Genomic DNA, 17,336 nt, shown 5'->3' with positions numbered 1-17,336 from the left:
TCTAGAATTAAGTATTGGAGTGCATTGTAATAGTGCTAAATGTATTTACTACTAAATATGTATTTGTGATACTACTAAATTGCAATAGTGCTAAATGTATAAACAATAGCGCTAACTTTAGCACTATTACATTGTATATACAAGTGCTAGATTCGCAATACTAACTTCTAACAGTGCAAAATGTTATTGCAATTTTATTAAATTGCAACAGTGCTAAAGTACATGCAATAGTACTAAATGTTATTGCAATACTACTCATTTGCATAGTGCTAATGTATATGAAATAGTGCTAAATTGCAATACTACTAAATGTTATTGCAATATTCTTAAATTGCAACAGTGCTAAATGTAAATGCAATAGTGCTAAATTGCGACAGTGGTAATGTATATGCAATAGTGCTAAATGTTATTGCAATATTCCTAAATTGCAACAGTGCTATTGTATATGCAATAGTGCTAAATGTATATGCAATAGTGTTAAATGTTATTGCAATATTCCTAAATTGCAACAGTGCTATTGTATATGCAATAGTGCTAAATGTATATGCAATAGTGTTAAATTGCAATACTACAAAATTGCCACAGTGCTAAATATTATTGCAATAGTACTAATGTATATGCAGAAATGCTATATGTACAGTATATGAAATAGTGCAAAATGTATTTTCAATACTGCTAATGCAAAAGAGCTACATTTGCGATAATGCTAAATGTTATTGCAATACTACTACTGTATATGCAATACTGACAAAGTGTATTTGTCATAGTGCTAATATATATTTGTCATAGTGCTAAATTGCAAAAGTGCTAAATGTTGTTGGAATACTGCTAAATGTATTTGAAATACTACTAAATTGCAAAAGTGCTAAATGTTGTTGGGATACTGCTAAATGTATTTGAAATACTACTAAATTGCAAAAGTGCTAAATGTTGTTGGAATACTGCTAAATGTATTTAAAAATACTACTAAATTGCAAAAGTGCTAAATGTTGGAATACTGCTAAATGTATTTAAAAATACTACTAAATTGCAAAAGTGCTAAATGTTGTTCGAATACTGCTAAATGTATTTAAAATACTACTAAATTGCAATAGTGCTAAATTATTGCATTGTTGATTATTTCAGCATTTTTTACCCAAACATTTTTTTTCCTTAAAGTATTTCATCAATGCAATCTTAACGTATTGAAAACTATCTTTTTAAAGAAGTAGAATTAGGAGGGGAAACAAAAATCAGAATTGATGTCAGCTGTAGTTACCGTGGTGATCAGGGCCTCCAGGCCTTCCTTCTTGGGGCAGATGTCCTTAGCAGCGTCGATGACGGTGCCCGTGGGTCCGCAGCAGTTGAGCTGGTGACACAATGAATATTCGCCAAAGTTCACGCGTCATTTAAAAAGAGTCAAAAAGGGGGCGTGGTCTCACTCCGAAGTGGATGAGGCGTAGAGTCTCCTTGAGCGCTTCCTGCCTGGTGGCCTTGTAGTTGTCGTACGTCTGCTTGTAGAACTCGGTCACGTCGTCCACCACGCGCTCCTTGTTAGACAGACCCCAGATGCCCGCCGCCACCTCCACGGCGAAGATGAGGAGCAGGAAGAGGAAGAACTACAAAACAAAACAAAGACTGAGCTCGAAGTTTGTTAAAACTAAATCACACGACGACCAAAAAAGGAAAAACTCACCAATCCCAGCATGCACGGCGACTCTTTGATGGCGCCGCAGCATCCCAGGAAGCCCACCACCATCATCAGCGCGCCCGCCGCGATCAGGATGTAGACGCCTGACAGCACAAGTTTCATTTTTTAAATTAGGCATCCACAACGACCTCAGCGCAGAGGTCACGACCCCTCCCGCCAAAAGAGGCCTGACGGACAAAGACGCATTCCCGCTGAGGAACAACGACGTCTCTGTTAGCGGCGGCGGCGGCGGTGGCGGTGGCGGCGGACGTCGCCTGGCTGTGATCTCAAACAACTGCACGCCAGTGACATCACCTCGTGTCTCATTACAAGTGGCGCCACGCTTCAAACGGGAATCTTGTTGACATTTTGTCACCACTTTGGTCTCTGGTAGGCGAGGTCATCAGAGGCTGTTTAAGTTAAGTTCAAGTAGCAATGATAGTCACACACACACGAGGTGTGGTGAAATGTGTCCTCTGCATTTCACCCATCCCCTTGATCACCCCCTGGGAGGTGAGGGGAGCAGTGAGCAGCAGCGGTATCCGCGCCCGGGAATCATTTTTGGTGATTTAACCCCCAATTCCAAGCCTTGATGCGGAGTGCCAAGCAGGGAGGTAATGGCTCACATTGTTATAGTCCTTGGTATGACTCGGCCGGGGTTTGAACTCACAACCTACCCATCTCAGGGCGGACAGCACCACGCTTCTTAACCATAGGGCCAAGTCCCATCGTTGGACCGAGGGCTGCCAAAAACCACTCGTTTGGGCCGCGGCGGTAACACACTTTTCCAACACTTGTGGCAGTAATGACAATATCAAACAAACAAGAAGTCTGGATCTAAAGTCTCAGAAGTTTAAGCGCAAAAATTATGACTAAATTGGTGAAACCGTGTTTTAGTTTGCACTTTCGGTGGCCACGGATGAAGTGCTGGCTGTCCATAGTCTGGATGCGGGGTGGACCACTTGTCTGTGCATCGGTTGGGGACGTCTCTGCGCTGCTGACCTGTCTCCGCTCGGGATGATCTCCTGCTGACCCCACTGTGGACTGGACTCTCACTATTATGTTAGATCCACTATGGACTGGACTCTCACTATTATGTTAGATCCACTATGGACTGGACTCTCACACTATTATGTTAGATCCACTATGGACTGGACTCTCACTATTATGTTAGATCCACTATGGACTGGACTCTCACTATTATGTTAGATCCACTATGGACTGGACTCTCACTATTATGTTAGATCCACTGTGGACTGGACTCTCACTATTATGTTAGATCCACTATGGACTGGACTCTCACTATTATGTTAGATCCACTATGGACTGGACTCTCACACTATTATGTTAGATCCACTATGGACTGGACTCTCACTATTATGTTAGATCCACTATGGACTGGACTCTCACACTATTATGTTAGATCCACTATGGACTGGACTCTCACTATTATGTTAGATCCACTATGGACTGGACTATCACTATTATGTTAGATCCACTATGGACTGGACTTTCACACTATTATGTTAGATCCACTATGGACTGGACTCTCACTATTATGTTAGATCCACTATGGACTGGACTCTCACTATTATGTTCGATCCACTATGGACTGGACTCTCACTATTATGTTCGATCCACTATGGACTGGACTCTCACTATTATGTTCGATCCACTGTGGACTGGACTCTCACTATTATGTTAGATCCACTGTGGACTGGACTCTCACTATTATGTTAGATCCACTATGGACTGGACTCTCACTATTATGTTAGATCTACTATGGACTGGACTCTCACTATTATGTTAGATCCACTATGGACTGGACTCTCACACTATTATGTTAGATCCACTATGGACTGGACTCTCACTATTATGTTAGATCCACTGTGGACTGGACTCTCACTATTATGTTAGATCCACTATGGACTGGACTCTCACTATTATGTTAGATCCACTGTGGACTGGACTCTCACTATTATGTTAGATCCACTATGGACTGGACTCTCACTATTATGTTAGATCCACTATGGACTGGACTTTCACACTATTATGTTAGATCCACTATGGACTGGACTCTCACTATTATGTTAGATCCACTATGGACTGGACTCTCACTATTATGTTAGATCCACTATGGACTGGACTCTCACTATTATGTTAGATCCACTATGGACTGGACTCTCACACTATTATGTTAGATCCACTATGGACTGGACTCTCACTATTATGTTAGATCCACTATGGACTGGACTCTCACTATTATGTTAGATCCACTATGGACTGGACTTTCACACTATTATGTTAGATCCACTATGGACTGGACTCTCACTATTATGTTAGATCCACTATGGACTGGACTCTCACTATTATGTTCGATCCACTGTGGACTGGACTCTCACTATTATGTTAGATCCACTATGGACTGGACTCTCACTATTATGTTAGATCTACTATGGACTGGACTCTCACTATTATGTTAGATCCACTATGGACTGGACTCTCACACTATTATGTTAGATCCACTATGGACTGGACTCTCACTATTATGTTAGATCCACTATGGACTGGACTCTCACTATTATGTTAGATCCACTATGGACTGGACTCTCACTATTATGTTAGATCTACTATGGACTGGACTCTCACTATTATGTTAGATCCACTATGGACTGGACTCTCACACTATTATGTTAGATCCACTATGGACTGGACTCTCACTATTATGTTAGATCCACTATGGACTGGACTCTCACTATTATGTTAGATCCACTATGGACTGGACTCTCACTATTATGTTAGATCCACTATGGACTGGACTCTCACTATTATGTTAGATCCACTATGGACTGGACTCTCACACTATTATGTTAGATCCACTATGGACTGGACTCTCACTATTATGTTAGATCCACTATGGACTGGACTCTCACTATTATGTTAGATCCACTATGGACTGGACTCTCACTATTATGTTAGATCCACTATGGACTGGACTCAATATTATGCTGGATCCACTCGACGTCCATTGCACCGGTCGCCCAGGAGGGGGTCCCCACATCTGCGGTCCCCTCCAAGGTTTCTCATTGTCCCATTGGGTTGAGTTTTTCCTTGCCCTGATGTGGGATCTGAGCCGAGGATGTCGTGGCTTGTGCAGCCCTTTGAGACACTCGCGATTTAGGGCTATATAAGTAAACATTGATTGATTAATTGACTTTAATTTGGCCGAGAGGCTCCAGCGCCCCCCGCAAGACCGAAGGGAATAAGCGGTAGAAAATGGATGGATGGATTTTTAATTTATTTTAGCACAACATAATTATGTCTATTTTTGGTCAGTTATTTATCAGATCCTTTTTATTCAGTATATTTGGTTAGTACTTTTTTCCTGTTCAGCCTGAACAGAGCCGAAGGTTTGTGTTAAATAATAAATCTTTGTGATCAACACAAGCTTTCATATCATCTGACAAGGTTGTAAACTAGAAAATTCCCGCGGAAATTTTGACGGGCCTGCTCTCTGTGCCCGGACCTCTGGCCGGGGGTCGCCGGAAGCCGCCGTGCTTCGAAGATGGCGCAGAGTGTCCGAACCCGTGAGTTTGTGGCAACTGTACAAAAAGAGCTACAGGGCTAGCCTAAAATGTTAGCATGCATACATTAAAATGCTAACTTGTAGCATGTGTGCTAACAGTTAGCATGTCTCACATTTCAAGTAACAGGGCTGCGGAAAGAGAAAAAAAAAAGTGTCAAATTAGATGAACAAGTTAGCATGCTTAAGTTAGTGTGCTAACGTTGGCTTGCTAGCAAGCTAACAGTTAACAGCTGTCACATACCAAGTTATATGACTTTAGGTTAAATGGTTGCAAAATTAGCTCAAAAAGCTAGCACTTTAATGCCAACATCTAATCTTTTTGGTGTTTGTCTCAGAACAATAGTCCGTTAAAATTAAATGTACCCATTCAATTGGTCCATTTTTTTATTTTTTTTAAATTCTTGAACGGTGTTGCCATGGTAACACGAAATATTCCCAATTTAGAGTACCCCTATCGGCGCGAACAAGACCTTTCCTACGGTATACCATATGTGGGGGTTCGTTGGCCGGTTCGTCTCGTATCATTCGCGGCAGAATAAGATAAAACTATAATATTAAACTGAAGTAGGAGCAATAATAATAATAATAAATATGGGCTGCTTGCATTGCAGCAGTTCCATAATAAATAATTATTCTGTACGATTAAAATCAAGAGTAAGATTACCAACTCAGTGTTAATATTTATAGGGTCCCTCTATGGTGGAAAAGTTGGGCAAAAAGGTTGCGAGCCAGCGGTTTAGCAACAGCCATCTTGCACAACACGTTCACATGCCGGCTGGCTGGACGACTTGCTAGTGGCTACTCTTCCATCGGAATGAGATAATGTTCGGGGGAGAAATGTCAGGACATGTTTGCAGGCAGACATCCGGTGATGGTGCAAAGACGGCCTCTCTTGTTTGACAGCTGCTGCTTTCCTCCATCTCCACAAATGGGACATAGTTGTCCTCAAAAGGAATGTCTTGTCCTTTTCAGATGCAAATTAACTTGCTGACTCGGTGCCCACACAAACTGCCCACTTATGTTGTGCCCAGGGGCGTATATATATATATATATATATATATATATATATATATATATATATATGGTGCGTTCCATTTAAGTAAGCTTAACTACATTTTAGAATGACCTGGGCCAGCTTAGCTACTTTTAGACCCTTGTAGCCCGGTAGCTTACATCAAAGATATAAGCTACAAAAAGATAATCAAACTTATTTCATTCCTTTTCATTTAATTTCAAAAGAGAAAATGGACTGCAAATCTGGGCCCAAAAAAAATAAAAAATAAATTATATATATATATATATATATATTATATATATATATATATATATATATACACATACATACACACACATACATATACATATATACACACATATATATACATACATATATACACATACATACACATATATATATATACACACATATATATACACACACACATACATATATACACACATATATACATACACATATATATACACACATATATACATACATACACATATAATATATATATATACACACACACACACACATACATATATATATATACACACATACATACATACATACACTGTGTGAGTGACACACATACACAATATATATACACACACACACAATAACAAATATATACACACACAATATATACACAAACACACACAAAATATATATATATATATATAGAAATATACACACACACTGTGTGAGTGACACACACACACACACACACACACACACACACACAATATACACGCACATATATACAAACACTCACACACACAAATATATACACGCACACACAAAATATACACATATACACACAAACTATATATATACACACAAACTATATATATACACACACATATATATATACATATATACACATATATATATACACATATACACACATATATATATATATACATATATACATATACATATATACACACACACACATACAGCTGGCCAATCAGAAGCAAGATAAGGCAGTTCATGGAAATTAGTAAGCAAAATGATAACAGTGTGGCACTCATGTCACATGACGACGAGAGAGTCGGAGACAGAGGGACGCTTCAAGCTGACCACTCTCAAAAAAAGAAAAACAAAAGAAATTTGAAAATGGCAGAGGAATTGTCTCCCGCAGCTTAGATTGTCCCTACAGTGATGAAGACAACACCCACAATGCATGTCCTTGGCCACATTTAGAGAAAACCATGCTCAAAACTTGAAGTTTTTACTACTTTACTCCGTAAACCAAAATCCTAACACAAATTAATTCGAGTTCATGACAAGTTTTACTGCACATACCCATTACTAACTGTTCCCAAACAAATGTCTGTTTTTATTACTGGAGGTAGAGGAAATGAACATTATAGATGTGGGCCAACTAAATGCATACAGTGGGCTGTGGGGACCCCTAGAGGTCATTGTAGGGAGTCCCCAGATGAATGACAGATAGTTAATAGTAATATTTGTACAGTTGATGGGCTCATAGAAACAAGCTACATTTAATACATCACTGCTGGGAAGTTCTGAGTTCCTGGTTAAAGTTTCAACTGGAACACTGTTCAAAGTTGCAGTTTTTTTTTTTTATTACTCAAACCGTCGCAGCATTCTCACCACTTCCGAGTTGGCTTTAAATATGGCTGCTCTGAAAGTAAACAATAGAGTTCAAAAAGTCAAAGTTCCAATGATTGTCACACCCACACTAGGTGCAGCGAAATGATCCTCTGCATTTGACCCATCCCCACAGGGGAGCAGTGAGCAGCAGCGGTGGCCACGCCTGGGAATCATTTGCTGATTTAACCCCCAATTCCAAGCCTTGATGCTGAGTGCCAAGCAGGGAGGTAATGGCTCCCATTGTTATACTCTTTGGTATGATCGGCCGGGGTTTGAACTCACGACCTACCCGTCTCAGGGCGGACACTCTAACCACTAGGCCCCTGAGTACAGAAGCCTCTATAACACAGGTGTCACACTCAAGGCCCGGGGGCCAAATCTGGCCCGCCACATGATTTGATGTGGCCCACGAAAGCCTAGAAATAATACCAGTTAATCTTTTCTTACTAAATGGATTTCTTCTTTCCCTTTTGACATTAAAACTCATGTACTGCATCTATTTGGAAATTAAATATCAAAATATTTGATCATGTATTCCGAAAATATTTGTTAAAATAAAGAGAAATACTGTACTTAAATGTCTGCTTGACTTATAGAATATAATAGAATAGTCATTATATTTGCATAGAAGCCATTTTTATTCACTGGCTTCTAACCCAGCATGAGACTTTAAACTGGTTTTAACTTTAAGGGTTTTTAACTGCTTTTTATCTAACAAATTGTTCTTAGGGTAATTTGTATTTGCTTTTTCAATGTGTATTTTACTTCGGTTTTAAAAAAAATATTTTTTAGTCTGTCCTTTGCCTCTATTTCTTTGTGGTGTGCAGCACTTTGTTCTTCAACTGGGCTTGTTTTTAAAGGGCTTTATAAATAAAGTTGCTATGGTATGGCATACAACGAGATTAAGGACTCCAATTTAAGATGCGGTAGTGGGAACAAATATGGGATAAAAATAAATTACACAAGAAGTAATAGATAAAAAATAAGAATGAAAATAAACAGACTTAGTATCCAATAAAATAATAAGCAATCCTGTACAAAATACTGTACAATATACACAACCAGACAAGAGTACCAGAGTAATAACGGATGTATTGCACAGTAGGATATTGTATTGATTTAAAAACAAATTATTCAATCAAATTGTAGACTGTAAAACTGACAATGGATTTCACGGTTAAATTCCGCCGACTGAGTTTTGGTTTTTTTTTTACTGTAAAATCAACTTTGGTACCGTTTTCCCCTCATTTACTGTAAGACACTAACACATTAAAAAACAAACCAAAAAAACATTTTAAAAAAACAAGATTTTACGGTTAAAAAAACTGGCAGCTCTGTTGCTTACATTTTATTGCTAAAAAAAACATGGTATTGTTTTTCTCTTTCCATTCCATTTATATAAACACTTTTATAGGCTGTTAAAAACAAAACTGCTTTTACTGTAAAATTATGTTAAAAAAAAATAGTGTTTGTTATATACACACGCATTTTTCATTTATTTATTTATTTCAGGCAAGGACATAAAAAGTACAAAGTTGACAACACATAATATAAATTATACTTTTTCGCACACTCTTGGCATTCTCTCCATGAGCTTCAAGCACACCTGTGATGTGAAAACCACTGCAGGTGACTACCTCTTGAAGCTCATGGAGAGAATGCCAAGAGTGTGCGAAAAAGTAATCGGAGCAAAGGGTGGCTATTTTGAAGAAACTAGCATATAAAACATGTTTTCAGTTATGTCACCTTTTTTGTTAAGTACATAACTCCTCATGTGTTCATTCATAGTTTTGATGTGACAATCTACAATGTAAATAGTCATGAAAATAGAGAAAACATTGAATGAGAAGGTGTGTCCAAACTTTACACATACAAGTGTGGGACTGGTGGGAAAAAGGGCTTTTGACAATATTTGTATTTACAGTTTTTTTCCATCGCTAACAAGCGCTTACCTATACTTAAAATACTTTGACTAAACTTACCTATACTTAAAATACTTTGACTAAACTCTTAACACAGACTTACACCTACAAAACACAATTGGCCAAATAGATCATTTTCTTCTCAAAAGCACATTTTGTTAACTATATACTAACTCTTCATTTCAAAATAGAAGACATCTTTCTCTGCACACATTAACTTGACCAAAACACTGGACATGTGACTCAAAATGAAATGATTCTTTCAAAGAATAATTCTTGTTTCCACTTCACAAGGAACATGCAGCCAATCAAAGTACAGCAGCTTTCAAGATGCTGGCTATTGTGGACATTACAAAAACTGCATAGACTTTTATGTTTACGTTTTCCAGGTATTTGCATGCAAAACATGCAATCCACAGTTTTTTATGCCTCATTCTTTGGTTGGGAACTTTATATCCACATGTAATGTTCACATTCAAAAGCATTCCAGTAAAAAGCGAATCCGTTTTTTTTTCTTTACTGTTTACTACAGGAGGTATAGTAGAAATACTATTTACAGTATGATACAACAGAAAACGTTTTACAGTATTGTTTACAGTAAAGTTAACAAAATATCCATGAACAAAAAAGCAACAGCAAAAAGGGAGACCTAAAAAAAAAGCCCAAAATTCCTTTACAGTATCTAATCCCTGCAATCTTCAGGGTTAGGCCACAACTTTTCATCCACATCGCATCTGATGTTACAGTATCAGCTGATATATTGTTTTACAACTGATATTACAGAAGCAGAGGTTTTTATACTGTATCTAAGGTTTGGAATATTGTGTTTGCAATTGTGGGATGTTGTGTGTTAACATTTGTAAATAATACAAAAACAATCCATCATTTTGTTTGCAGGTCTAGCTTGTCTGTTAAGAAAATGTAAGCATGATATAAATGTAAACTAACTGACTGCATATTGTGTGAAAACAACATGGAATGTGTGAATGGTATGACCACAAAGGACCCATGTTGTGCTAATCGTGTTTAGTTTTGAAAATGTGACTAGTGTTTAGAAAAACGCTTGTTAGCGACTGAAAAAAACTGCAAACAAGACGTTACGGTCAATCTCTTTTTTTTTTTTTAAATAAAAAGGTGCCTCTGAAATGATAGCAATAAGTTATCATGTGGAACGCTTTAAAACCTCTAAAGGCTTAGTGGCCACATGCGTGGACGGCACCTTTTAGCTCTTATTTCCAAAATGGTGTCCACTACTGAATTGGGGTCTTATGGCCACTTATGTGGACACTTACACTGCCATCTGGTGGTGTCAGAAGAGTATAACATACAATGGAATTTGGAAGAAGAAAAAAAGTAAAATAACAATTAGCATGTCACTAAACATGAAGTACACGTTTGTGTACTTATGGACTAAGTACATTATATAAAAAGATGATTCTTAGTTTTTATTCTAATTAGGGTCCAATAAGCCCAAATAGCAAAGAGAAATAAAAAAAAGCATGTAAACAAACAGTTTGGGCCTTAAGAGGTTTTACTACGCACAGACTAGTGATGACAACTGTCACTCTCCACAACTGTGTGCTGATCACATACAAGCAGTGTCACTTTGACTAAACTTGACACCCTGACTAGATGAAAGAAAAACTCTTCACACTTTGTCCTTTTAAAATAAAAACCTCTCGAACTTAGGTTTGTTTTGGTCCGTCTACACATGTGCAGTAGCATGGAATAGTCCTTCACATGAGAGCTGTCCAAACGATCGGGATTTTAAAGAGCACCAAAAAAATGTTGTAGAATAGAAGAATGTTATTATTAGGGACCGAATGTTCCTTTGGGACAGAGGACCCTATTGAATTTCTAAGGTTTTATTATTCATTATTATTATTATTATTAATATGCTTCAAACTCACCAAATTGGACACACACATCAGGACTAGCGAAAATTGCGATCTAATCAAAAAACCAAACCCCAAAACTCAAAATTGCGCTCTAGCGTCCCCTAGGAAGAAAACACAGACAAAACTGCTTATTATTATTAGTATTATTATTACACAGACAAAACTGCCAGTAACTTCCAGTAGGAATGTCGTAGAGACATGAAACAAAAACCTCTATGTAGGTCTCACTTAGACCTTAGACCAGTGTGACCCCAGGATGCAGGGAAGGTAGGTAATGTGCAGGTAAAGATATGTTGAATGGGTAATGGCAGGAAACACCAGCTAGACTCCTGGATACAGAGAAGGTAGGTAATGTGCAGGTAAAGATATGTTGAATGGGCAAAGGCAAAAAGCACCAGCGTGACCCCACTATGCAGAGAAGGTAGGTAATGTGCAGGTAAAAATATGTTGCATGGGTAAAGGCAGGAAGCACCAGTGTGACCCCAGGATGCAGAGAAGATAGGTAATGAGCAGGTAAAGATATGTTAAATAGGTGAAAGCAGGAAACATCAGCGTGAATAATTGGTCCCGTCCATCGCTGCTTGCAGCTTTAATTCTATTTGAATTTGACATTTTTGGGCCTTAAGGCCACTGTTTTCCCCCAATGGTAAGGCCGCCCCTGTTTATGCCATGCGTTTGTGCGAGGGTTGTTCTTTGCGCTGCATAAACAATGACGAGTTTCTTTATCTGCAAAAAAAGGTCTTACCAGTAAAGAAGACCGAAGGCGATTCCTCGGCCTGGAAGAGTCCGACGGTCCTGGAGTCAAACCTTAGCCAAAGACCCACAGCCAGGACGCCGGTACCGGCCAACTAAACAACAACAACAACAACAACAACAGATGATCATTGAGTAGAGCGGAATTCTGCCTGCTGAGGAATGAAGACCAGCTTCCTGGACCTGGCTTGCCCAGAAGAACTGGATCCTTTCAAAAAACAAAAACAAACAAAAAAAACAAGAGACTTTGCCAGATTGTAATGTTGTTTACTGGAGGATGCTTGCGATACGCCTCACTAAAATGACTCAACGTCGCCACAGATACCATCACAATGTTTCCGTCAGCGCCTTAACACGTCCCACGACGCCCAGCCTGCAGGGACTAAGACATGACAACACCACTTCTGCATTTACCAACTCACAAAACTAACCCTCGTGAAGTCAGGGAGAAAAGAATCCACTGGAAGACGACTGTCATGTGCAGCAAACACACAACCTTTAGTGGGTGGTGATGATGATGCAGCTTTAATGCAACAACTTGCCATTAGCATGTTCACACACACATTGTCATGTGTCAACACAACCACACACACACACACACACACACACACACACACACACACACACACACACACACACACACACACACACACACACACACACACACACACACACACACACACACACACACACACACACACACACACACACACACACACACACACACACACACACACACACACACACAGAGAGAGAGTTAACCAAACCAAGCTCCTACCCAGAAGAGGAAGTTGAAGACAAAGAGGAGGTACTTGATGCACTTCAACGCTCCCATGATGAAGATTCTTTCACACCAGAAAGATCCAACAAAACAAAGGCGGCTCACAGTGAAAGAGAGGAAGAGGAGGAGGACGAAGGCTTTTGTGCGGGCCACGCCCTATCCTGACTCACCTGGGAGGACAGGGGGCGGGGCCAGCACGCGCCAGGTGAGAGTAATCTATATAACTATTTATCTCCATTATTGATCTCTCCTGGCATATTTTGTGCCGTGAAGACAAACATTTGTTTCATAACCTCACGTTTGTGCCACTGAACTCGGCTGTCTGTTGGTCAATAAAGAATATTTATCCTTTTATAATCAACATTTAATATTGTACATTTAAACTTTTAAAAAAACTAAAATTTTTTACCTTTTAATCATTGTTAGAAAACAATAATACATATTTTTCATTCAATAATAAACATTTAAAAATGTACGTTTTAACATGTAATCATTGTTAGAAAACTTTTAGTTGATCATTAATATACATTAAAATTATTGTAAAAACAATATTTATTCATAAAATATTAATTACAAATATTAATTTAATATTTAAAAATAATCATTGTTAGAAAACATTTAGTTTATCAATAATAAACTTTATCATTTAATATTAAACATTTAATCATTGTTAGAAAACAATAACACATATTTTTCATTCAATAATAAACATTAAAAAATGTATGTTTTAACATGTAATCATTGTTAGAAAACTTTTAGTTGATCATTAATATACATTAAAATTATTGTAAAAACAATATTTATTCATAAAATATTAATTTAATATTTAAAAATAATAATTGTTAGAAAACATTTAGTTTATCAATAATAAACTTTATCATTTAATATTAAACATTTAATCATTGTTAGAAAACAATAATACATATTTTTCATTCAATAATAAACATTAAAAAAATGTATGTTTTAACATGTAATCATTGTTAGAAAACTTTTAGTTGATCATTAATATACATTAAAATTATTGTAAAAACAATATTTATTCATAAAATATTAATTACAAATATTAATTTAATATTTAAAAATAATCATTGTTAGAAAACATTTAGTTTATCAATAATAAACTTTATAATTTAATATTAAACATTTAATCATTGTGAGAAAACATTAATACATATTTTTCATTCAATAATAAACATTTAAAAATGTATGTTTTAACATGTAATCATTGTTAGAAAACTTTTAGTTGATCATTAATGTACATTAAAATCATTGTAATTTTTTAAAATGTATTAATAAAATATTAATTACAAACATGAATTTAATATTTAACAATAATCATTGATAGAAAACATTTAGTTTATCAATAATAAACTTTATCATTTAATATTAAACATTTAATCATTGTTAGAAACCATTAATAATATACATTTTCATGTATTATAATAATTTAATATTCAACATTTTATCATTGTTAGAAAATATTTAGCTGTTTAATAATATACATTTAATCATTTAATATTAAACATTTAATCATTGTTTGAAACCATTAATAATATACATTTTCATGTTTTATAATAATTTAATATTCAACATTTTATCATTGTTAGAAAACATTTAGCTGTTTAATAATATACATTTAATTATTGAATATCTAACATTTAATCATCATTAAAAACATTTAGTTTATAAATGATACACCTTTAATCATGTAATATCTAACATTAATCATTGCTGGAAAACATTCAGTTTATCAATAATAAATATTTAATATTTTTTAGAAAACATTAGTAATACATATTTATCATTCAATAATCAACATTTAATCGTTAGAAAACATTTAAAGTTAAAGTACCCATGATTGTCACACACACACACACACACACACACACACACACACACACACACACACACACACACACACACACACACACACACACACACACACACACACACACACACACACACACACTAGGTGTGGCGAAATGATTCTCTGCATTTGACCCATCACCCTTGATCACCCCCTGGGAGGTGAGGGGAGCAGTGAGCAGCAGCGGTGGCCGCGCCCGGGATTCATTTAGTTGATCAATAATAAAGATTTAATTTTTAATCTGTAACATTTTGTTTATAAATACAGTAATAAAAATGTATTATTCAATATTTAACATGCAGTTATTGCTAGAAAACATTAGTAATAAACATGTATTAATGTAATGTTTTAAAATGTCATCATTGTTAAACACAATGAATCATAAACATTTATAGAAAACGTTTTGTTGATCAAAATAAACATTTAATCATTTAATATCTAACATGTAATCATTGTTTAAAGACATTTAGTTAATACATTATAAACATTTGATACTAATGAACATTTTTCATTCAATAATACAGCAAATATTTCATCATTGTTGGACATGTTTTTTAAATAATACACTTTAATCATTTAATATTTAAAATGTATCACTGTTAGACAACCTTTAGTTCATCAATAGTAATCATCATTTAATTATAAATGATAAACATTTAATACCAATACACATTTCACATTCAATAATAAATATTCTATTTGTTATAACAAATTTAGATGATCAAGAAAAAACATTTATCATTTAATAATAATCATTGTTAGAAAGTATTCAAATTTGACAATAAAACGTTTATTGTCAAATTTATCAATTGACAAAAAACATTTAATCAAATATTGTGTTTACAAATACAATAATTACAATTTTATATTTAACATGTAAATATTGCTAGAAAACATTAGTGATAAACATGTACACATTTAATATGTGACATTTCGTCATTGTTAGGAAACATTCATTATAAACATGAAATAATTTAATATTTAACCTGTAATTACAGTTAGAAAAGATTTAGTTCATCAAAATAAACATGAAATCATTTTTAGAAGACATTTATTTGATCAATAATAAACATTTGACCTTTTAGTCATTGTTCTAAACTATTCAGTTTATCCATAATAAACATTTATTCATTTAATAATATCTAATCAGTTAGAAAACATTTAGTTGATAAATAATAAACATTTAACCGTTAGAAAACAAGATGTTAAAGCCATAAAGACATTCATGTAATAATATATAACATGTAATTATTGTTTAAAGACATTTAGTTAATAAATGATAAACATTTGATACGAATGAACATTTTTCATTTCATAATACAGCAAATATTTTATCATTGTTGGACAACATGTTTTTAAATAATAAACTTTAATCATTATTGTGTTTACAAATAAAATAATTAAAATGTTATATTTAACATGTAAATATTGCTAGAAAACATTAGTGATAAACATGTAGACATTTAATATGTGACATTTCGTCATTGTTAGGAAACATTCATAATAACATTAAATAATTTAATATTTAAACCTGTAATTACAGTTAGAAAAGATTTAGTTCATCAAAATAAACATTAAATCATTTCTAGAAGACATTTATTTGATCAATAATAAACATTTTACCATTTAGTCATTGTTCTAAACTATTCAGTTTATCCATAATAAACATTTATTCATTTAATAATATCTAATCAGTTAGAAAACATTTAGTTGATAAATAATAAACATTTAACCGTTAGAAAACAAAATGTTAAAGACATTCATGTAATATTACTGTAATGTAATGAAAAGAACGCCCTCTAGTGGAGATGATAATAACAGGTATTTTAGGTGGAAATGGCGCCGCCCAGTGGGAAATCATCCAAACTGCAGTGAAGAGTTTTATGTGCTGGTGAATTATTTATTTACTTTGAATTAGTTTTTTTTTGTGTATAAAATGTAACACGTGTGTGCTGATAATATGTACAACAATAAATATTAAATCGTTGAACATAAACTGTCCCTCTTTTTCATGAATTTATTTACGTGCTTTTAAATCCTGAGCTTGATGAAATATATATTTGACGAAGATGATGATGTAATTAACGCACTCACCCAGAAGACGAAGTTAAAGATGAACAGCGCATACTTGACGCAAAGCTCCCAGCTGCTCAGAGTCGTCATCTTGCTTCCTGTCGAGAGTTCGCAAGCAAATAAGCCCCGACTGACTCCCAAACAGGCCCAGCATCTGTCGCCCT

General features: G+C 35.4%; 1 protein-coding gene across 2 annotated transcripts in view; it reads right to left on the bottom strand.

Moving 5' to 3' along the window:
- The window catches only part of LOC133662538 (CD9 antigen-like), a 17,892-nt gene extending 556 nt beyond the window's left edge, over nucleotides 1-17,336 (bottom strand). Inside the window, exons 1-5 of one of the 2 annotated variants that reach the window (XM_062066640.1) lie at nucleotides 17,194-17,336; nucleotides 12,444-12,546; nucleotides 1,676-1,773; nucleotides 1,422-1,598; nucleotides 1,259-1,348 (exon numbers count right to left, since the gene is read on the bottom strand). In XM_062066640.1, coding sequence (XP_061922624.1) covers nucleotides 1,259-1,348; nucleotides 1,422-1,598; nucleotides 1,676-1,773; nucleotides 12,444-12,546; nucleotides 17,194-17,262 — 537 coding nt within the window. In that variant the 5' untranslated portion in view covers nucleotides 17,263-17,336. Of the gene's footprint in view, nucleotides 1-1,258; nucleotides 1,349-1,421; nucleotides 1,599-1,675; nucleotides 1,774-12,443; nucleotides 12,547-13,229; nucleotides 13,388-17,193 lie in introns of those variants that run through there. The other variant, XM_062066641.1, reaches the window with a different exon arrangement.

The sequence above is a fragment of the Entelurus aequoreus genome, linkage group LG12, assembly GCF_033978785.1.
Source record: "Entelurus aequoreus isolate RoL-2023_Sb linkage group LG12, RoL_Eaeq_v1.1, whole genome shotgun sequence".
Taxonomy (NCBI): domain Eukaryota; kingdom Metazoa; phylum Chordata; class Actinopteri; order Syngnathiformes; family Syngnathidae; genus Entelurus; species Entelurus aequoreus.
Note: the sequence above shows the minus strand (reverse complement) of the source record. Positions and strands in the feature narration are given on the sequence as shown.